We start from the raw sequence: 22005 nt of genomic DNA on the forward strand, positions 1-22005 counted from the left end.
GTCTCCTGGCTCATGACCAACTTCTACAGTAATCCAATGAGAGACACTTGTTATCTTTTTCTGAATAAATAACCAGCATCTCTTTTTGTCCTTCTACCCATGAAATGCTTATGGCTTTGGGGAGATCTGGAGTTCCTTCTCCAAAACAGGAAATGCAGTTCTAAAATGCAGCATCCTTATTTGTCTCCTGATGCAGATAGGTGAAGTTCCCAGAAAGCCAGTGAAGGCACTGCAATAATGTGAGAAAGGCTGAGGCCACAGTTTAGGCCTTTTGTCACCTTCTTGGTCTTTTAGGTATATTCTCTACATTTTCTTATCTGTGTTATGCATTCTGGATATATAAAAGAGGAGGGAGCAACCTTAGAGGATACCACTTCATTGACAGATCCTCAATGGAATATAAAGATGGAGATAGGTCATGTTCTTTCTTTTCCTGGCCTGTGAACAAAGGCATATGGCTGAAGGGAGCTCTCTGATTATTCTTCACTGTTAAATTGACTGCCTTCAGCAGCAAGACTTATAGCTGACTGCACATGAGGAATGGGAGCAAGCCTAGGTGACAAATTAATTTGGTTTTAGATGAAAGAATGGCTAAAGATTTTCACAGTTTTTTCCTCCAAACACCTTCTTGCAAACAATTTCATTTAGAAATGCTTCCAGGATCTGCTGTCTGCATGGACTTGTCTTTTGGAGCATTTCCTTTATGGCAAAGATTGTTTTACTCCATGTTTTTCAGAATGCTGTGTAGCTTTATTCTTTCAAGTATGAGATCAGACCTTTATAATGCCAAGAGCCCTCTAGTCCTGTGCAAGAGCTGAGCAAATTATGCATATTCTGTTCTATTCTACTCTATTCATAAACCTCCCCTACCAGTTTCTACCTCAATGTCTTCTCATAACACACAATGCTACATTATTATGAATTATTTTATGTGGTTGGTTTATTGCTAATCCTCAGACTAAGCTGAGTAATTCCTAGGAGAGAACTGTCATAATGAGACAGTTTAAATTACAGAAGGCAGACCAAGGCCTTTCATGTGAAAGGTGGGGAAGCTTATCATCATCCTGTAAGCACTTTGTACAGCTGCTGACTGGCCTGCAGGGAGCCACAGTTCAAGCAAGCATGTTTAAACCTTTATTAAACAAGTCTCTCGCAGTCCTATCCTTAAAACAATTTCCTGATCCTTTCCACTAGTCACTTGCCCCTTCTTCAAAATCTCTTCTTGCAAACCACTTCATTTATAAATGCTATACTTTTGCTATTTCAAATAATTTGACATAATCTCTTAGTGAGTGGAATGGTTGCCCAAAAAGCTGTAGAACCTCTTACCCAGCACACCTGAAAAGTAAGACTCTGAGAGCTCAGTATGATCTGGTATCCTGTGGGAGAAAAATACTCTCAGAACAGAAGACAGATTCAGGGTGTCGTCTGTTAACGATAATCAGAACCATTATTGGGGTACAGACAGGATGCTAATATTCCATTCATCTCTAGAACTGAGCAATACTTTCTTTTTCTCCAGAGTTCAACCCTCTCCTTTTCTGTCAACTACCTACAGTGACTTAAAGCAAAACTAAGCAAGAAACTGTCATCACAGTGCTTCCAAGGCTACCCCTTTGTGCTGCAAGTCGACATTGTCCCCTTCATCCATTCTCCATAGAATCATATAATTACAGAATGGTTTAGGTTGTAAAGGACTTTTAAAGATCATCTACTCTAACCCCCTACAATGAGCAGGGACATCTTTAACCAGGTCAGGTTAATCAGAGATCCATCCAACCTGGACTGGAATGTTTTCAGCAATGGGGCATCTACTGCTTCTCTGGGCAACCTGGTCCAATGTTTCACCACCCTCATTGTAAAAAAATTCTTCCTTATATCTAATCTGAATCTACCCTCCTTTAGTTTAAAACCATTACCCCATTCTTGCTGTAAGGCAACAGTGGTAATAACAACCAACAGCAGAGTGTGCAGAGCAGAAAATAAACCCTCAAGTGACTTAATCTGCTTTGGACATTTATTCCTCATGGGGCTTGGCACATTGCCATCAGCATTGAGCATGCCAAAAGAAAAAGATCTTTTGAATATTTCTTCCTTTCATAGACCTTTCTAGAACTGATGGATGTTTATACTGAAGAAAACAGACCAAGCTTAATATGAAAACCTACCAACCTTCAGATAGTGGCACAAATCTTTGAGCTTGGGATATTAATTCCTGTAACAGTAGTAAAGGCAGCACTGCTTCTCACAAGGTAAAAGGAGTCTGAGAAGGAGACAGAACAATTAACCAAAGCTAGGAATCAAACAAGCAGTTTTGTTTGGACTATGAACAAAATACAGTGGGTAGTTCTGGCCCATGCATGTTATGTCAAACCTCAGTAGCTGTAGGTATTGTACCCACTTTTCTACATGCTGATACTGAAATAAAAGGATGCAAAACTTGGATATTTTTTTTTTTTCCTCTGTGGGGAATGTAGAAAGTGTTCGTCTACATTCATTGCCAACATTCAAATAAATGCAATATACATTTTTTCAAGCTCACTGGGCAGTGAACATCACAGGTACAAGTGATCCAAAAAGGAATTAAGCAAGTTAATTCAGTTGTCTCCCACCAGGCCCATTTTCATCACTGGTGGCATTACAGCTATTATATGTGGTTATTTTTAGCATTAGTAAATAGCAGTAGGACTGGTCTGTGGCAGGTGTGGGAGGAAGCAATAGACTTCATTATCTACGTTGTTAAAAACTCCTTATTGAATCTTATGAAATCACTGTGTTTCCTCACACACAGAAAGGAACTCCCGTCACTCAGAAGCTCGCAGAGTTTGATTTAGCAAAGTTCTTAGACGTTAAACCAGCACAACCCCTTAGGATTGCTCACAGAAAGCTGTTGCTGCAATCGGCCAACACAGGGTCGCTCTGCGGGGGGGGATGATCGAGTTCTCGGGGCCTGGGCTCGCCACCTCCACTGCCCAGCCAAGGCCTCGGCCGCAGGGCAGTGACCAGGCAGGGCTGCTCCCGCTGCCGGCCCTCACACGGGCTCTTGCCATGCCCAGGACAAGGGCCCCTTCCACCCTTCAGCCCTGGCAATTGCTGGGCTTCGTGGGAAAAGAGCAGTCCATCTCTGATCAGAGATGTATGTAATAAGCATTACCAGATGCTTCAGCATGCCCTTCCTTCAACCCCGGATTGTTTGAAAAAATGAAATTTTGCTCTCTTGGCTAGTGATCAATTTTATTATAGGAGACGCTCCTCTTGTACCCGTTCTCCTCCCTGCGCAGGAGACCCGAGGGGGAGGTGGAGGCACACGTGGGAAGCAGCTTTTCCCCACATACTTTCGCCCCATCTTAGAGGGCACCGAGGCAGGTCAACTCCGGCCGCCTCGGGACATGGGCCAGTCGCTCCAGGCCGGGACAATCGCCGCCGGCTCGGGGCCGGGTGGTCCGTGAGGGGGCAAAGCACAACCCCCAGTGCACCCCCAAGTCCGGCTGCCTTGCCCAGCACTATCCGCCCTCCCAGCTCCGGCCGGGCGGACGCTGAGGCGGCACCGCCCGCCACAGCCCCGCGCCCCGCCCGCCACCGCCCTCCCGCCGCTCATGCGCGCTCTCGCCGGCCTCCTGATGGCTCACTTCACGCCCCTTCGCAGAGGGGAGAGAGGCTTAAACAGCGCAACATTATACTTCTCTACATGGTCTTTAGGCAAATAGAGACATCTTCTCCTGTGGTATAGACGGTTTTTTATTATTTTGAAACTATTCATAGAGCTTGTGGCTGACATTCAGGCGGAGAGCCCTCTCTGGTATTTTGCAATCCCCCCCCGCTCCCTCAGAATAGGTCGGCCCGGCTCGTCACACTGCCCGCTGCGGAAGGGGCGGGCGCGGCCGAGGGTCAGCGCGGCCGCCGGGGGGGGGAAGGTGCCGGTCTCGCCATGGCGCCGCCGCCACCGGGACAGACCCGGCTCCCGGACTGGGACGGGCTGAAGCTCCGCGTGCGGACTCTCATCGCCTCCCACCGCGTCATGATCTTCAGCAAGAACTACTGTCCTTACTGCAACAAGGTGAGGCGGGGGCGGTGAGAGCCCGCTCGGCGCGGTCCCCCGCGGGCCCTGCCCTCGAGGGACGCATGGGCAGAGCTGTGCCCCGAGGGCTCCCGCTCGGCCCGGGCAGGGCGCAGGGAAGCGGGGCTGAGGGAGGGCGGTGTGGGGGGATGCGGCGGCTGCTGCCGGCGGCGGCACCTGCGGGGTTTGGAGCGTGCAGAAGAGGCGCTGGATCCATCGCGCTCCAGCACCACGTGCCAGCCCTGGGAAACCGCTTACCAGGCTTGAGAGCAGGCGAGGATGTGTGGCGTTTGTGGTAGTTCTTTCCCTTTGCCTCGCTGGGAGATGGGTGCGCAGTGTACCTGTTCCTCGGCTCTACAGCAGCTCGAAGCTCAGGTGCTGTGTTCCTTTCTCGCTGGAAATTTGAGTACCACATTGGTGTTCAGCTTGGACAAAGCTGCTCTCCACGGAAGGGATGAGTTTTCTGCCTTTTCTAAATTTGAGGAAGGTTGACTCTATAGCGAGTGCATAAGTTCTCAATGCTGGTTGCAGTGTGTGTTTAAAAGAAGAGAAAAGCACTCTTGGTTAATTGTGACGTTTAGAGAAAAATACTTTTTAGCCCTGATTGTGCATCAATGTCACAGGCTGGTTATAGCTAGTAAGCCAAATTTATTTAAAAATTTAATTTACTTAAAAATGGCCTTCATTAGAATTTTATGATTCCAGCACATTGGTCATAGTCCACACAGGATCTGAGGGTTTGTAGGCCTTGGGTTTCTTGGATATTTACAAAAAGTTAATGTTACGAAGTTTTATTTAAACCTCACACTACCATATTTGATATGGCCGTGGTGGAAGAACGTAGTGGGAAGTATTGGATCAAGTCTTGGTGTTCCTCAATAGAACTGATAACCAGGAAAATACTCAGAAGCCTCACTCCCACTTCTAAGTTAGGTTTAGTTCTGGGAACTCTGGAGAGGGAAGGAATAATATTACTCCCTTGCAGAAAACTTAACTGAATATATCCTATCTCACTTGCAACTTAATTGAGGTTCTGAGAAAGGAAACTTCTGTGTTTGGGAGGATCAACCAAACCAATGCCTTCTGTGTAAGAGCCTTTAGGTAGATGGTAGAACACAGTACATAGCTCAAATCTTTCTTAACAACTTACTCAAAGTTTCAGTAAATGAGGAGCTGGAGTCTTGCTCCAGTCTAGTCCAGTTGACAAAAGTGTTATCTTCTGCTGAGAACTAATTTCTTGAGGACTTCAGAGTTGCCCATTGAGAAATACTTAGTTCTGCTTGTCATTATTTCCCTGTGTGCTTTTAGTGCTTGTGATTGTAAATGCTGATGCTCATGGCATTCAGTTCAGTGGATTTGAGATCACATGGGTAACTTTATTTGTTACCTTTGTGCCTTTTCCCTTCATCTGTTCATGGTGTTATAGAGCCTCTAGACTAAGACAAGAAGGGGAGAAAAGACTAGTCTGGTAATTAAATTCCACATTGTTCTTTCCTGCATGTTTGTTCATGGATTCTCCATCAGGCAGATTGTTTGCTTCATGGAAGCAATCGGATATGAAGAATATTATCCTTATTGTCTTGCAATGGGGAAGAATGAATATAGGGAGTAGGTGGGCCCTCTGTGACGGCCCTTTCTAGGAGGGGGAGCTGAAAAGCGCTGCATGAATTTTTGTGAAGGAACACAAAATAAATAGGGCTGGGGGAAGAAGAGCTGACTGCCCTGGTAGGCAGATTTCCTTGGCTTATTTTCCTGCTTGGAACAGAACAGATAGGTAATATAACAAAGAAAATGTGGAGAAGGGGTATAGATTGCAGACAGAGAATTAGAGGAAGAAAGTTTGTGGAAGAAGGAAGCCTCACATGACACATCAAGTGATAAAACAGAAGAGTATCTGTAACACTAAGGGTATTAACAATCTCTCTTACCAAACACTTAGAAATTAGTGAAAGGAATGGGAAAACAATGGGTAATGCAGGATTCTTCTTAGCTGATCAAGTCTATAGAATTAATGAAGTGGATGTAATTTGAAAGTGTAGTTACAGCTTGGGTACTTCGACTGTAATCACATAGTTCTGAGTTCTTAGATTTGAATAGTGTGCATTGTATTGTCTTTTACTGTGGATGGTTGTTAGCAAAGTGCTTTTGGTAGGATTATTTGAAAAACTAAAGATGTTTAGTTCTCATGCTCTGAAAGGACATAATTTGGGGGTTGAAAGAATTCACTATTTCACGTGGAGGTAGCCATCCTAGAAGAAAATTGAAATTGTACTTTTCTTCAGAAACAGAACTGCAAATAAATTCCCCAGGTGAATTAAGTAGGTGATTGTATTCAGGTTAGCTAATAGCATGACTTGGCAATTGTGCTGTTGCTCTTCTGCAAATGCAATTTGTTGTTCAACTGCTTTGACAGGGCAGTGGTGGAGCGGGGGTGGTTTTTAGAATTACTTCTTTGTCATAACTTAACTTGGCTGTTTCTTCAATTTTTTAGCATCCAGAAAATGTAATAAGTAAGATAGAAATGCATAAAAAACCCATTTTTTTTAGCATGAAAAATGGCAAGACTGGGCACTGTAATGTGTTGAAATTTTAAGAGCAGCAGCTCTGATTGCATAGAAGTTACTGGTTATTTTAGTTATATTTTATGCTATTACAGATTACATTCTCTATCCTCAGGGGGTTTTGGCCAATTCAGCTGTAGCTATTATGGAGTGTTAGCTGATACTTGAAAAAGCAGACCTAGGACATATCATTATTATTTTATGATATGAAGCTTATTTCAAACCTGCTTAGCTACTCTAGTGACAGAAAGCATCTCTGTGAAGAACTTCCTAAAGTTAGACCACTTTCTTGTTTTCAAAGGAATTACCTATTGTTTAATAGTATTTGGAAGTGTTTCCAGTCCATTACTTTTTGTGAACACTGAAAGGGTTTAGTAGGTAGCTGAGGCCATTGCGTTGGTGAGAAGGGAAGCAAATGCTTGTATCAGTTACCCTGCAGCCTCATATCCCATCCCATCCCAGACATTTGGAGAAATTATAGTTTTGGCTTTGGTTAATAAGGAAGAAAACCTCCCAGTGCACCACTGGTTTCCAGTGGTATGTATGTGTGACACAGCAATTTCTTGACCTGAATCTGTATTAGTTTTATTGAGTTCAAAGTTTTCAGTGGATCTTCTTTTTCATTAGTTGGTCTAATAACTCCTTTGATCTCATTTTAATTTTGACTTTTACAGTGCCAAATAGCAGTAAGCTTTCTGGTTGTGTTCCCTAGGGAGTATTACTTCCTTTTCATTACAAAATTGTTTTCTGGTAAATGCTGTTACTACTGAGTGCTCCAGTGAGTATTTCTGAGAAATCATTTCCTGTTCAGCTTATCTAGATATTACTCATGATTAGTGTGTTATCTTTCTGCTTCTCCTAATCATTTCCTTCTCCAAACCGAAGTCATCTATTATCTCTTGCCTGCGCTGAAGATTTTGTAACTGCTCATGTGCTTGTTATTATCTTTCTTTCAGTTTCACTAGCATATACAAGTATGATTTGTTCATAAGTGTGAAGTGCAATAGCTACCTGTAATTAGAATGCTGATATTTGTCTGATTTTTTTCTCTCTGCTGAGTATCTTCATTCAGTAAAGGTGGTCTAATGCCTTTAATCTGTCATTTCTTGAGTGTAATCTTTCTTGGTTTAGTAGTGTTCTGTTCTGTCCTCCCTCCTGCCAACTGCTGTTGCAATGTTTTCGCAGAGTTTTGTAAAAAAAAAGAAAATAAAAGCTAATGAACATTTGCCTGTTACTCTGCTGCTTTGCTGCAAACTAAACCAGAAGCCAAGCAACTAATTTTCTGATTTGCCTCTGCATTCTTAGCACTTCCTAGTGGCAGTCACTTTAAGCTTTGCTTTTTAGATCTTGCAAGGCATTTAGCTTGGGATTTGTAGATGCAGAGCAGGAGGTCTGCAGTGGTTCCTTTCATTCTGCCTGTAGCCATGATCATTCCAGGAGGCAAGCCTGAAGTTAGCGGTGAGCTTAGGACAAAAAATTTCAAGGATCATCTAGATGGTTAGAGGACTGGAGTATCATACAGACACATACGTGCTGAATGTGTGAATGAGGAGCTCAGCTTCTTTAAACCTTGATAGGCTGGCCAGGGGTTTTAGTTGCTGCCTTCAGCTAACAAGTGGGCAGACAATCAGACTGTTACTTGAGTTGCAGGGTGAAAGGAGAAGAACCAACAAACATAAGTTGCAATGACAGACGCTCCAATGGGATAAAATGGAAGTTCTTTACTGTGAGGATGGTCAAATGTTGAGCCAGTCCAGGGAAGTTCTGGTGTCTCTGTCCTTGTGGGTGTTCCAAGTGAGAGGATAGTGCTTGAGCAATGTCATCAGCCTTCACATTTGGCTCTGCTTTGAGCAGGGAGTTCATGCAGATGGCCTTAAAAGGTCCCTTAGAACTTCCACTATTTCATAAGTGTAGAACCAATATAATCAATTACAGAGGCAAAGCTTTCTTTTGAATGTTGCGGTTGATATATGATGTGGTAAGAAACTGAATTTGTAGTTTGTACGGAGTACAAAATCTTCTTGTTCATGTGCATAATGCTGAAACTTTACCAGAAAACACTGGTATACTCAATATTCAGCATAATAACAATGTGAATCATGGCAATATTAAAAACATTTTATTCTTCATATGTTAGATATCTTTAAACTTGCTAAATGTGACTCAACATACTCTTAGTGAAGCTCTGTCAGTAAATGTGAGGTTCATCAGAAAGCTGGTTGAAAAATATTCAGGCTCCATGCTGTCAAGTGTGTCCATCCCACAGGCATTCAGTGATTCTTGCTAGAGCTATTTTCATATGCCACTTTAACAAAAAATGTTACTGTAGAAATCTTGCTTCTAAAAGGCTGCCTGATTTGAATTAGGTAATGGTACACTTTGTCCATCCAGAACTGGGGTTAAGAAAACACCTAGCTGAGTACTGAGTACATTTGGAAAGTGTTACTTCCTTCTGCAGCTTTTTATAATGTCTTCTTTTTTTTTTTTACTTCCTTGGCAGCGTTTTGTTTTGCATATTTTCCTCTACTCCCTTCTTTCCTTCCTTTTTTTTCTTCTTCTCGGTATTACAAAGAAATCTTGCTGCTCCTTTCTCTCTCATTGTTTTTTTTATGTGGCAATCACTTCCATGGCTTTTGATATTTCACAGGTAGAGAAGTCAGCAGCTAAGCAAATTGTATCTAGAAGCTTTTTCTTAAGGCAATGGGACTTGTGTTGGAAGGTTAAATGGTCTGGCTTTAAGTGAGGAACATGCAAAACATAGAAGTGCCAAACTGCCAAAGCTGTGTGGAGCCTGTTCCTCAGAGTAGCTGAGCCTTAGAGTGTGTGTCCAGCAGGAAGCTGAGAAAGCCTTGCTCTGCCATGGTGTCTGTTCCTGTTGCAGGTGAAGGAACTCTTCCGCTCCATTGGTGTGGAGTACTATGCCCTGGAACTGGATGCAACTGGTGAGTAGGAGGAAAAAAAAGTGTATCACGTGCTGCTGCTTGATGTGGTTAAAAACAAGTGACTCTGCATAATTCCTTAAGCTGTCTTGAACTAATTGGGGGATATGTGGAACAAGTAAAATACACATAATATATGCAGAGATAAAGGCAATTAGGCTTCAATGCGGATTTTATACAGGATGTGTTTTTAGTATAAGTGAAGGCTTTGACTCTGTAAAAATCATAGGTGATAGAGAATGTGAGATCTGTTTTCTCTCCGAGAAGCTATGACTTCTGAGGAAAAAGTGTGATTTTTTTCCCTCTTCCTGTTTCTCTTGTGTCTTCAGGTGAATTGTTAATGTTTGACTTGGTATATGAGTGACCTTCTTTGGGAAAAGTGCTGAGTCACAGGAAGGAAGGGTAAATTCCAGTAACTTGGCTGCTGCTAGTTTCAAATTGTTTTTTTCCTTAAAGTCCAAGCTGCTTTGGTTTTAGGACACATGCAGTGCCTTATGTGTGTATGGACATAATGCATATAGCTTTTAGTGTAGTTTTAGGAACAAATCGTTTCTTAAATGGTTCTTAGTAAGCTCTTAAATGCACTTTCAAAAGCTGTTGAGTGTCCATTATAAATTTTTTTTCTCTACAAAACTTAAGTTTCCAATGTTTTTTTTAAAGTTCTAATGACTTTTGGAAGTTTTTGTTTGCCTAAGCAATGTTTGGGAGAAATGTAGCTATTTATTCAATTCTTCTTAGTTACTTTTACTTCTTATTCAAGTTGTCATACTGTGAATTGATTATAGCCCAAGATATGTAAAGTACAATGCACAGCCTTCTTTTTCTTGGAATTACTTCTAATTAATAATATATTTCCTTTGCAGTTACTTCAAATACTGATGCTAAATAGATGCAATCTTGGAATAAAAAGATTTTAGTCAAAGTGATTACTGTAAATTCTCATTCCCACATTTACTGCTGAGAGATCCAAATTGAGCCTTTGTGTAGGTGCTGATGATTCAGATGACAGATCAGGTTAAGCAATGATAACTTGAAAACTAGAAAGTTTCTGACAGTGTGGTGGGTAGAAAAAGCAGGGAGGTAGCTCTAGGGCAAGTAGAAAAGCATGTTTGTACTTACCCTTACCCATCATCTCATAATACAAAGCTGCTGGGCAAAATTATGTGCCTGTGCACAGAACATACTCCAAAATAAGACAGTGCTCATGAAAGAAAAGGTGTCTGTGTGATCTTCTGTGATAGCTGGAAAAGAATGTTTGTGTAGTACCAAATGTGACACTGTTAGAGACAGATAAAAATCCTCAAAATACAAGAACTTAACTCTTACTACCTCAACATTATTCCATTCTGTAGAATTGTGGCTTGAAATACCAGTTTAATTTCTGTGTTTAAGCCTGCTCCTTTGAGAAATAGTTTCTGAATACTTGTTTATGCCCAGGAAACCTGCAAACGGAATGTTTATAATAAAATTGGTGTGTTGTGAGGCCTACAGTATATCACTGTCCAAACCTTTAATACTTCAGGTTGTTCTAAAAGCTCTCTTCCTGAAATCTGTTTATAATGTACACATTTCTTTTATTCTTAGATGATGGAGCCAGTATTCAGCAAGTATTGGTAGAGCTGACCAACCAGAGGACAGTGCCTAATGTATTTGTGAATGGAACTCACATTGGTGGCTGTGATGCAACATATCAGGTAACCTTAAAAATCAGCTGGAAGTAGACAAAGACTGAGTGAATTTTCTGTGTGATCATAGTTAAATTCTGTGTGACACAGTAGACTGGGTGACGTAGGTCAGAGGAGGCAATGTTATCAGTTGTTTGCTCAGAATCATGTGTGCTAATCTATTTTCTTTTCTCTCCCAGGCTTATCAGGATGGATCATTGCAGAAACTCCTTGGGGACAACCAAATTACAGAACCCTATGAATATGATCTCATTATTATTGGTGGTGGCTCAGGTGGACTTGCATGTTCTAAGGTATGATGTGAAAATGGCATTGAAGAACAGGTGGTATGTGAAACTTCTTCAAAAGTTAATCTCTCTATTAATTATATTGGTATAAAACAGTCTATATTTTGATGAGTATTATTGTTCCCTTTGTTAATTAACAAACCAATAGGGCTTTAGTAATGTGCTCACTCAGGGGATAATGGTTTATGGGACCAGTTTCTAGCCAATGTGTATTCAGCTCTTGATCCTAATAATAGGTTTTAGTTTTCTGGCTCAGGGTGGAACCAAATGTTTTTTAGCTATCTCTTCTGCATGCCTAATACACAGGCACTTCCAAACTATCTACAAAACTTCAGGGCTGCTTTTGAAGTATTTTGACAGTTTAGGATTCAGTATCACCAGTTAACTAAAATTAAGTGCTTCCAGCAGTTCCCTTCAAGGAGCTGCTTCATTCTTTAGTTCCCTTTTTAGGTGCTTTCTCAGAAAGGGTAACTGAGATTGCATAGCCCTTACACAACTGGCTGTTGTTCAGAGTGCCTCAGGACCTAAGATCCAGATTCAGTTTTTTCTGCTACCCAAGGGATTTGGACACACCCCCCCATTTCTCAGCCAGGTATCCTAAACTGTCAGTTTGTTTTGGGCAGGGTGAGGTTGTTCTTGATAATTGCTGAACAATACAGCCTAGCATGCAGTCTTCATTAGGAGATACAAAGCAGGCAGTAGAAGCTGACAGTGGAATTCTTCAATTGGCCAATTGTGTATTTTCAGAATGTTCGGATCTTTCCTCATAGTTCCTTCTGGGGCATCAGTTGTAAACTTGGTGCTAATTGCTAAATTGTCCAGAGAGCTATTCACAAAATACAAGACATTGAGCTAAAGCTTGTTTGAGCCAGGATTGCAGTAGATGTGCAGCTCTTAAGCAGATCTGAGGCACTAAAGATTTGATTGATGAGCTTGAAAAATCATACGATGCATACCTGGTAATTCCTTGGATAGAGGAATAGGCTTATTCAGGTTGGAATGGACATTAGAAGAATATCTAATGTAAGCTCTTTGTTCCAAGTAAGGTCAACTGTGAGGACACACAGGATTATGCAGGAGCTCATTCATTTGGCTCTTGAAATAAGCCAGGGGTAGAGGTGGCACTGCCTTTCTGGGAAACTTGTTTGATTGTCCTCATGGTCTGAAAGGTCCTTATATCCAGTGTAAGTCTCTTGTTTCAACTTGCAGCCACTGTCTTTTGTCCCTTTGCTACTTGGCCACTGTGAAGAGCCTGGCAGAGTCATCTTAATGTACTTCTCATAGGTACTGGAAAGTTGCTCTTGGGTCCCCTCCAAATTCAGTTATTCTCCAGGCTGAATGTGTCAAATTCCCTTGGCCTTCTCACTCTCTCTTGGGAATGTGCTCCTGAACATCATGGTGGTTCTCCCCTGAAAATGTCTCCAGTTTGTCACCTTCTTTTCCATCCATGAACATGCCAAGTCAGTCCTGTCATTCTGGAAGAAAAGGAGAGCTAACTGTAAATATTTCTTTAGACGAGGTCAAGGAGAATCATAGGCTGCTGAGCCCATCTCATACCTTGTTCAGATCATGGATTTTGACAGCATAAGATGATCTGCATGCAGCATTGAACATGCAAGGAGCCATTCAAAGTTTGGAAAAAAGTCTGTTCTTGAGGAATTTAATTTTTTTTGTCTAGGGAAGGAGGTAGATATGATAGTGTGCTGTATGATATTAGTGCTAAGTATCATGAACATGAATGAGTGGACAGGCTTGCTTGGTTCAGTAATGCTGACTGGTCTTCTCCATCTTTTATAGGAAGCTGCTACCTTGGGGAAAAAAGTAATGGTATTAGATTATGTTGTTCCAACACCTCTTGGAACTTCATGGGGTAAGCTTTTTTATCCTGTATTTGATGATGTTTGAGTACCAGTGATACATACTGAAATGTTATATACTGTGGATTTGTGTTCTTAGGAATTGAGGCCGAATTCCTGTAATTCTGTTACACAGATAATGCGCTATTTTCCTGGCATGCCTGCTGCTTTTCTAGATGGTTATTTCTGTTATGGGCATTGTTAACTCTGTTCTTTGTCAAAAGTTTTTCTAGCTTTGATCACTTTCAAACCATGTCTGAGCAGTATGTGTGTGTGCATATTCACATTCTTATGTTTGTGCAGATATTTTGCCTTTTAGTTCATTCACTTCTATTTGAGGACAACTGGTAGGGTTCCTTTAGAACAGTGACTATGTATGTCTCACCTTTCCCTAATTAAGGACAGCTGCTGGCTCACCTCATTAGTGATACTGGAAGTTGAAAATGAGTTAGGAACTGAAGTGAAACTTCTGTCGAGTCAAGGAATGAATGTGCTCTTGTAGATAGTATTTCAAATTCCACAGAATAGATGATACTAAACTATAGAAACTCTGGGCTTTTTGCCTTGCTTACTTGACAACCTGACTAAAATCTGAAGCTTTGTGGAGTAAATAACCGGGGCCTATGTTTGACATGCTGTACCTGTCTTGGGTCAGTGAGTCTAGTAACACCTCAAATGAAATACAAGCTTAGTGTGTTCATTGTGTTTTAAAATGTCTCTTGCAACAGAAATTTCATGTTGCTGGTGTGACTGTAGCAAACCTCCCTGAGTGATATGAGTGATCATACAAAGTATGTGGTAGGGAAAGCATAAATCCTGTTCATAGAAGCAGTAACGTGGTTCTTTCCATCTTAGGACTTGGTGGCACGTGTGTAAATGTAGGTTGCATTCCTAAGAAGCTGATGCATCAAGCAGCACTTCTGGGTCAGGCACTCCAGGATTCAAGGAAGTATGGGTGGCAGTATGAAGAACAAGGTTGGTAAGAGCACAAGACTGTACAGATGAGATGCTGAACTCAAGACTGTTCTTGTACTTTGGACTTAATAAATTAGAGGCAGAGGTCAATACTTTTCTTAGGTGAATCAGGTGTCCTCCTTCTTGAGTCATAGAAAATTTTGGGGTTGGAAGTTAATTGTGTTTTGTTCCCTGTATTAACTGAAATAAATGACAGAACTTCTAGAATGGGCTTAGTTCAGGTAGTAACATGTCACATAAATATTAACATGGTAGAACAAGACCTTAATATGTATCCTCATTACTGATAATGATTTTTTCTTAGCATGATATACAACAAATAAGTTTTTCTTAAGGGACATGTTGCACTTTTATTTCCTTAAATATTAAATTAGTATCTTTTTTCAGTTAAACACAACTGGGAAATCATGGTAGAAGCAATTCAGAACTACATTGGTTCTTTAAACTGGGGCTATCGAGTGTCCCTGAGAGAGAAGTCTGTGACATACCTCAATTCTTATGGAGAGTTTGTGGAACCACACAAAATTAAGGTATACTGTGCATTTAAAATCCTTAATTGGGAGGGAAAACTCATGTTCTAGAGCTGCCTTATAAAATTCAGCACCAAAATGGCTTCATCTTAGCATTGCCAAGTTGGGTCAACTGAAGTTAATAACTCATTTGTGAAGTTACTGATTAAAATAATTGTTGTACTTTAGTACCTGCCACAGTGTTTGCAAACCTAGTTATGTAAGAGTGATGTGGATGTATGTAAACCTGTGTCTTGTAAGAACAGAGGAAGGTGGTCTCAGTTTCTACCTTCATGACTGATTTCAGCAGCCAGAGTGAGGGGGGGGGAAGAAAGGAAGCTGTAGCTGTATGATTTTGCAACTTGGAAACCCCTCACAGTAAAGCATAAAAGCTGTTGAAATTAAATTTAGATTAAGCGCTTGCATAAGAGCTCTGCTAGAACCTTGTGCTGTATCAGCATACAAATTAAAGTGTTGGTTTTGCAAGACAAAGCTTGTTCTGTCAATCTTGCTGTAAGTGATCATACTGAAGCAAGGTTAACCTAGAAGTGCATATTGAAGGCATCTGTTGCACTCAGTGGGTGTAATTGTTTTCAGTATCAAGTCTGAACTACTTGTGTTTTAAACCCAGAGCCTGGCACTGAAATATAATAGTAAATTCAGTTTACCTAGTGTACCATCTGTTCAAGTGTCCAGGCCACTTTAGTGTCCCTAATCAATAAATGAAGTAGAACAGAGAGACTTCCCAGCAGGAGGCTGGACTAGATGACCTCCTGAGATCTCTTCCAACCTGAATTACCTGTTCACTCGATGGGGAGAAAATTTTCCTTCATCTGTGATGGAAAACTAACAAAGAGCAAGAATGAAGGTCAGATTTTGGGAGAAGTGCATTGGCAAGATGAAATTCCAAAGACCAAGACTGAATTACTTAGAATTCACACAATGGGTCTTAGGCCCTCTGAACTGAAATCATGTGACTAGTTACCTTTTTATTATTATTATTATTTTTTTATTTTTACATTAGCCTAAGAATTAATGCATATTATGGCATTGCTTGGATTGTGTTGGCCTTTTATTGGGGTGATTAGGGGGTTGTCTTAATTTGTTGTGGCTTTTTATTACTCGGAAGTCAACCTGTTATGAATAATCAAATTAGTAGTTTAAAAGGACAGGATTCAAAGACTAAGTGATTTTAAGTGCTCTAATGGAAGGAAAGCCTGATAGTCTGTTATTTAAACTTGTTGTTCTTCAGTGACCTGCATGGCATCTCTAAATGCAGTAGTTCTTGTTTCAAACTGCTTATTCTCAGTTTTTAAACATGTCTGCAATAATTAAGGAAAGGATTACATAATTTTTGTCTTAAAACATATGAAAATGTCTGTCTTAACTGTGTCTTCATCAACAGGCAACTAACAGAAAAGGACAAGTAACCTATCACACAGCAGAGACTTTTGTCCTGGCAACAGGAGAAAGGCCAAGATACCTGGGTATCCCTGGAGATAAAGAATTCTGCATTACAAGGTGAGATGAAAAGGCGCAAAAGACTGAACTTGTCTGCTCTAGTGTTTGCCAAGACAAGCTTGTGTTGGAAGAACCTAGTAACTGAGACGATTTCTCTTTTCAGTGATGACCTGTTCTCCCTGCCTTACTGCCCTGGCAAGACTCTGGTTGTGGGTGCTTCTTATGTAGCTCTGGAGTGTGCAGGGTTTCTGGCTGGCCTGGGTCTGGATGTCACAGTGATGGTGCGTTCCATCCTTCTGCGGGGTTTTGACCAGGAAATGGCAGAAAAAGTCGGTGCCTACATGGAAACACACGGCGTGAAGTTTATCAGGAAATTTGTACCAGTTCAGGCAAGTGCTTCCTTCAGTTTTCTTCTCTTAACACTTTAAGAGAACTAACTAGCTTCTCTTAACACTGTACTTTAAACAGCACATGTAAGATGGAGATGTTGTCTGGGAAGGCTTTGGCTCTGTGCAGAAATAAATGTTTTATGATACTGAGCTTCTCTTTACTGATGAATGATAGATTAGTAGGTCAAGGCTTGAATGACAGTGGAAGTGAGCTCTGCTGCTTCAGGTCATACTAAACTTACAAAAATTTTTACAGGTTGAGCAGCTGGAGCAAGGAATGCCAGGAAGACTGAAAGTGACAGCAAAGTCTACTGAGGGATCAGAAATCTTTGCAGAAGAATATAACACTGTAAGCATTTCTGGATTTGAAATAAATGTTTACAGATGCACATGAAAAGTACTGAAATACTTTTTCTTGAACAACTTGAAGGGAATGCCTTAAAAAGTTGTTCATGTAAATTACTGGCAGAAAAAAAATAAAAGTGAAAATTCAGTATTTGTCTTTAGTTTGAACCCTGTCAGCAAAATGGGTGAAACTTTATGTGCCTGGAATTTAGTTCATATAAATATTCTTGTTGCTTCTGGTTTTGTTTGGCTTTTCTGCTTGTTGCATCTCTAAAACAAGTTGAACATGGAAGAGGGTTTTTGGTGGCTCCTTCAAATTTTGGAAAAAATAATTTGGAAGTAATTTTATTAATATACTTCAGTTTTTTCACTAAAAGACCAAGGGAAATCTTATGTCCTACTTTTCTTACATAAAGTTATTGCATTTAATTTTGGGTTTTTTTTAGGTTTTGATAGCCATTGGTCGTGATGCATGTACCAGGAATATTGGTTTACAGACAATCGGTGTCAAAATCAATGAGAAGTGAGTATTGCTGAACTCCCTAAAACCACTGAATGCAAGGATCTTTATTTTTTTTTACCTCTGTAAAAATATCTCATGATGCTGATGTTTTTTTAATTCCCCTTCTTATATATGGCAATTATGTGAACCTTTGAAACCTTTTTTGTCCTGGATTTGAGTACATTGTCCATTAACTTAATTTCTTTAGTATGTACTTTGTAAAACAGCTATTCTGAGTGAATACATACTAGTTGATCATTTTGCTGGAAGCATAGAGCTGTATAATTATCATGTGAAAGATTGTGAGTCCACAGATATCTGAGTAGCTTGACTGTCATCAGGCAGGCAGTGTTGTTCATGTCAAAACTGGCCCACTGAATACAGACTTCTTCAGCTGTGTCAGAGTTGGAGGTGATTGATGCTCTAAAGTAAAAAAGTTGCAGCTGAAATAAAAAAGGCATATTTAATGAAATGAGCTCAGCGGTTAGAGTAGAGTTTCTCCCATTTTTTGCAAAGATCTGAGGAAAGCGATGCTGAATTCTGTGGTCTTCTGTTTGTTTTAAAGGAATGGGAAAGTCCCTGTAAATGATGAAGAGCAAACCAATGTGCCTTATGTTTATGCCATTGGGGATATCTTGGATGGAAAGCTTGAACTTACTCCAGTTGCCATTCAGGCAGGGAGACTGCTGGCCCAAAGGCTGTATGGGGGTAGTTCCAGAAAGGTAAAGCTATAAGCATACAACTTAAACTTATTTCTGTTTTTTGCCCAAAACTGGCAGTAACATGAATTAACTTATCCACTTGTCTGTTGGCTCTGCAAATGTTTTGTAAAATAGAAGAAAAGTTCTTATGTAGCTTTTTCTGTTATGTGCTGTATAGAACTTGCATAGTCTAAATACAATTTTTCATTTTCATTTTTAGTGTGACTATATCAATGTACCAACAACAGTGTTTACCCCTTTAGAGTATGGCAGCTGTGGGTATCCTGAAGAAAAAGCCATGGACGAATATGGGAAGCAAAACTTGGAGGTAGGAATTCCCAAGGGTCAGTTAACTTGTAGCTTAAGGGTATTTTCCTTGGGCCTTGCTGCTTTAGTCTCAAGGCATAGTATTAACAAGATTAGAAGTTTGGATGGGTAGAACTATTGTGGCTGTGCTTTCGTCTGGCCAGCAAAGTACTGGACTCATAGAAACCCAGGACTGGACTTAATGCCATTAGAATTGTGCATAAGTATTTGCAGGTGGCTGAGAAGCTTTTGACTTCAGTAGGCCAGACTTGAGCTGCAGAACTGTAGGAGTGTTTTCTGTTGTCATGAATTAAAGGTTTCTGTTGCCAAAGTACCAAACTCCTGGGATGAACTATTTGCTGCTGGTTCACTGTACTTGAATTGTAAATTTATGTTTTGCTGACCTTAACATATGTCTATAGGAGTATTGAGGATAACTTCCCCATTTTATGGTAATTTCTGGCTTCTGCACATCTCTGAGGAGTTATGTTGAAACTGCTTGCATGCCTTGTGTTTAATTCCTTACGTCTTTCAAAATCACTTGACATTATTGAGCTTCTGCTGTTAACTGTTTTGCATAATATGTTTAAACTTATAGTAACTGGATGTTAATTTTGCACTTCTTTCTGAAAGTTTGATTTGCAACTGCTGTATATTGCTGTTGCTGTTTTCATTGAGTATTTAAGTCAGAGCTACATGGTTTGAGTCAAGTATTCATCTGGTGAGTTTTGGAGGATGGGCTCTGTGGGTTAAGTGGAAAAAAAAATAGTCTTGTCTAGTTTGTTATGAACAAGAGTATAGTGGGTTAAATGTGAAACCACCTATTTATAAAGACATTAAAAAGTAGAATTGAGCCTGAGTCAATTCAATTCTAATGCTCTTTTTCTTGTTTACCTCCCAGGTTTATCACACTTTATTCTGGCCACTTGAATGGACAGTGGCAGGCAGAGATAACAATACCTGTTATGCAAAGATTATCTGCAATAAACAGGACAATGTAAGTAGCAAGCTGGAGTGAATATGCTGAGGGTTTTCTTGAAATGGAGAGAACTGCAGAGTTACTTTAAGTAGTTAATTTTTTCTTAAAGTCTGTGCTATTGACCTGCTTGCATAATGGTTTTAATGGAGTGGGAGTTTAGACACTAGAGCTTTAGTCAGACTTTGCCTGGTACCGACTCGTGTTTTTCTCTCACCTGTTGTAAAGAATCGTGTGATAGGACTGCATGTTCTTGGACCCAATGCTGGTGAAGTTACCCAAGGTTTTGCTGCTGCAATCAAATGTGGTCTCACCAAAGAATTACTTGATGAAACAATTGGTATCCATCCCACTTGTGCAGAGGTAAGAAAAGGGGAAGGCACAGCCTGATTTAGAACCTGCTCTTGAAGACAGTTTTACCAAGATTAGATCATAGCCATGTGGATGATGATGGAGGCAATAGTAAATAAGCTCTTCCTTTGGTCTCTTACAGGTATTCACTACAATGGATATTACCAAATCTTCTGGACAGGACATCACTCAGAAGGGCTGCTGAGGTTAAACCTGCTGCTTTACATGTTTCCATGTTGCTCACTCTTGGTCCTGTGGAAGCTCTAATACATCCAACTGTTTTGCAGCAAAGTAAACGTTTGCATCAGTACCACTGTATGTGCTGCAGCTGGCAGTGGTGCCTTTGAGAGGCTTCCTCAGCGTGAGTTGTGTTGCACATGGGAGCAGTAATGCAGCAGGTAAATCTCAGACTGTAAATCCTGACTTTGCTTGGCATTAGCACTGCGGTGCTTTTTTGACGTTGTAGCTCAGAACCTTCTCACCAGGTGAGCTATGACTGATGGCTGCCAGGCAAGGCTGGGAGGTTCTTGCCTAGTCAGATGACTGAACTCCTCCTGAAGGAAATTCTTAAATTGCACAAATTAAAGCTAATGCTTCTAGTTCCAGTGTCTTGTACAAATGCTTGAAATAGAAGAGAAATATATAATTGAGTGATTCTTGCCAACAGTTTACGGTTGACTGATTTATCTTTTTCATGCATTTTGTTATACTTAATTGTATGTTCAGTTGAGGTAAGATGGCGTAAATAGGATGCAGTGTTGAGCAGTGCAGTTCAAGCACTAGTCTCCCATCCCAACCAGTCTAAAATTTCAGAGTAAGTAACCTAAGACACCTCTGTTGTTCACATTCACAATTTTTTGACCTCAGGTGACATCATGTCTTTAAAATAAAAATTTGAGTTGTAGGCATCTTGTATGTCAAGGCTAAAGAGCAAGCGCAAGACTATGTCAATTTGCTTAAATCTGGTTTCAGCTCTGTAATTCAAAACCTCACAGAACCCAGAATTATGTCTGTGCTGTTATGTGGAGTGCTGAAGTCCTGGAGAGGCCCTCTGTCCCACCAACACAGTAGGTGCCTGCCCATGGAGGCAGGTGTTGTGCAGAGCTGCTCTGAATCATGTGGCAGCCAAGGGCAGTGACCTCCTGTGCTTTGTGTTGTGTTGTGTACGGTCAATACTTTGAAGCTCTCTTCCACCCCTAGCATTCTGTCCTGGGGGAATTGTGCTTGAATCTGGCTCTTAGTTTTGTCCAAAGAGCTGTTTTGAAAGACTGTTCTGAACATTGTATGATAGTAAGCAGTTTTTAACTATTTAATCTGTGAACTACTGTGGAATTTGAAGTTCAATAAACAATGCATATAACACTTTGTGGTGTCTGACCTCGGGTTTATGTTGCCTAAGATTTTATTTGGCTTCAGTTATGTTGTGTATCCTGACCAGTACTAAAACCTCTATCGATTTGTGCATATTGTAATCTTATAAATGGAGAAACAAGTTGTTTTGCCACCCTGGGGACTTGCTCAACATATCAAGTGTGCTTCTATTTGGGTATACAGAATTGACCTTAGGTGAGTTTAAACATGAAGGAACAGTTTTATACCATTTCTGTATATTCCAGAAGATTCTGAATACCTTAAAGTATTGATTAACTGCAGCACAGCTCAAAGATGCTTGGTAGAATCTAGTTAGAGTGTTAGCAGCAAATCCTGCTGGTGTTCAAGTTTAGTAACTCTTGGAGACTCTGGGGTTTTGCTCAGTAGCAGTGCAAGATACGAAGGTATCTTCAGTTGACAGGGGAGATGCTTGCTGAGCTGCAGGTGCTGCTTTGCTGCAGAGCTCTGGGGAGTTACTTCTGCTGGTCCTGTAGAAACGATGACAAACTGGGAATAGCAAAGTTTACCCAGTGTAGCCCTGTTGGAGAGGAAGTGAAGAAGGAAGCCAAGTCAATGAGTGCTGATTCCTGAATTTGCTATTAGTAAGCACAAATTGAGATTTGATTTGCAGGTTCATGTTAATTGATCAATAATTACTACCTGCGTATCTGTAACAGTGTCCTAATTGCAGATGTTCCTTGTGTCATGCTTGCCCTGGCTGTCAGCTCAAGGTG

At 40.8% G+C, this 22005-nt stretch overlaps 1 protein-coding gene across 1 annotated transcript; it reads left to right on the plus strand.

Annotated features, from left to right (window-relative positions):
• Positions 1–3868: 3868 nt before the first annotated feature.
• TXNRD3 (thioredoxin reductase 3) lies at positions 3869–21263 on the plus strand. Its single transcript, XM_058844800.1, has 16 exons — positions 3869–4057; positions 9500–9560; positions 11142–11251; positions 11422–11535; positions 13327–13399; positions 14241–14360; positions 14748–14890; positions 16275–16390; positions 16494–16719; positions 16976–17068; positions 17511–17587; positions 18132–18288; positions 18488–18595; positions 19475–19570; positions 19778–19912; positions 20043–21263. Exons 1-16 carry the CDS (start codon positions 3929–3931, stop codon positions 20103–20105), a joined length of 1821 nt encoding a protein of 606 aa, XP_058700783.1. The 5' UTR covers positions 3869–3928; the 3' UTR covers positions 20106–21263.
• Positions 21264–22005: the final 742 nt, after the last annotated feature.

Source organism: Poecile atricapillus, chromosome 9, assembly GCF_030490865.1.
Source record: "Poecile atricapillus isolate bPoeAtr1 chromosome 9, bPoeAtr1.hap1, whole genome shotgun sequence".
Taxonomy (NCBI): Eukaryota; Metazoa; Chordata; class Aves; order Passeriformes; family Paridae; genus Poecile; species Poecile atricapillus.

What these genes read in the sequence shown, in the direction of transcription:
- TXNRD3 (XM_058844800.1), top strand. Translation starts at nt 3,929, where the DNA reads ATGGCGCCGCCGCCACCGGGACAGACCCGGCTCCCGGACTGGGACGGG. An exon ending in ACCTCTTGGAACTTCATGGG is followed by an intron (nt 13,400 to 14,240) that starts GTAAGCTTTTTT and finishes TTTCCATCTTAG; the next exon opens with GACTTGGTGGCACGTGTGTA. An exon ending in ATGGGGGTAGTTCCAGAAAG is followed by an intron (nt 18,289 to 18,487) that starts GTAAAGCTATAA and finishes TTTCATTTTTAG; the next exon opens with TGTGACTATATCAATGTACC.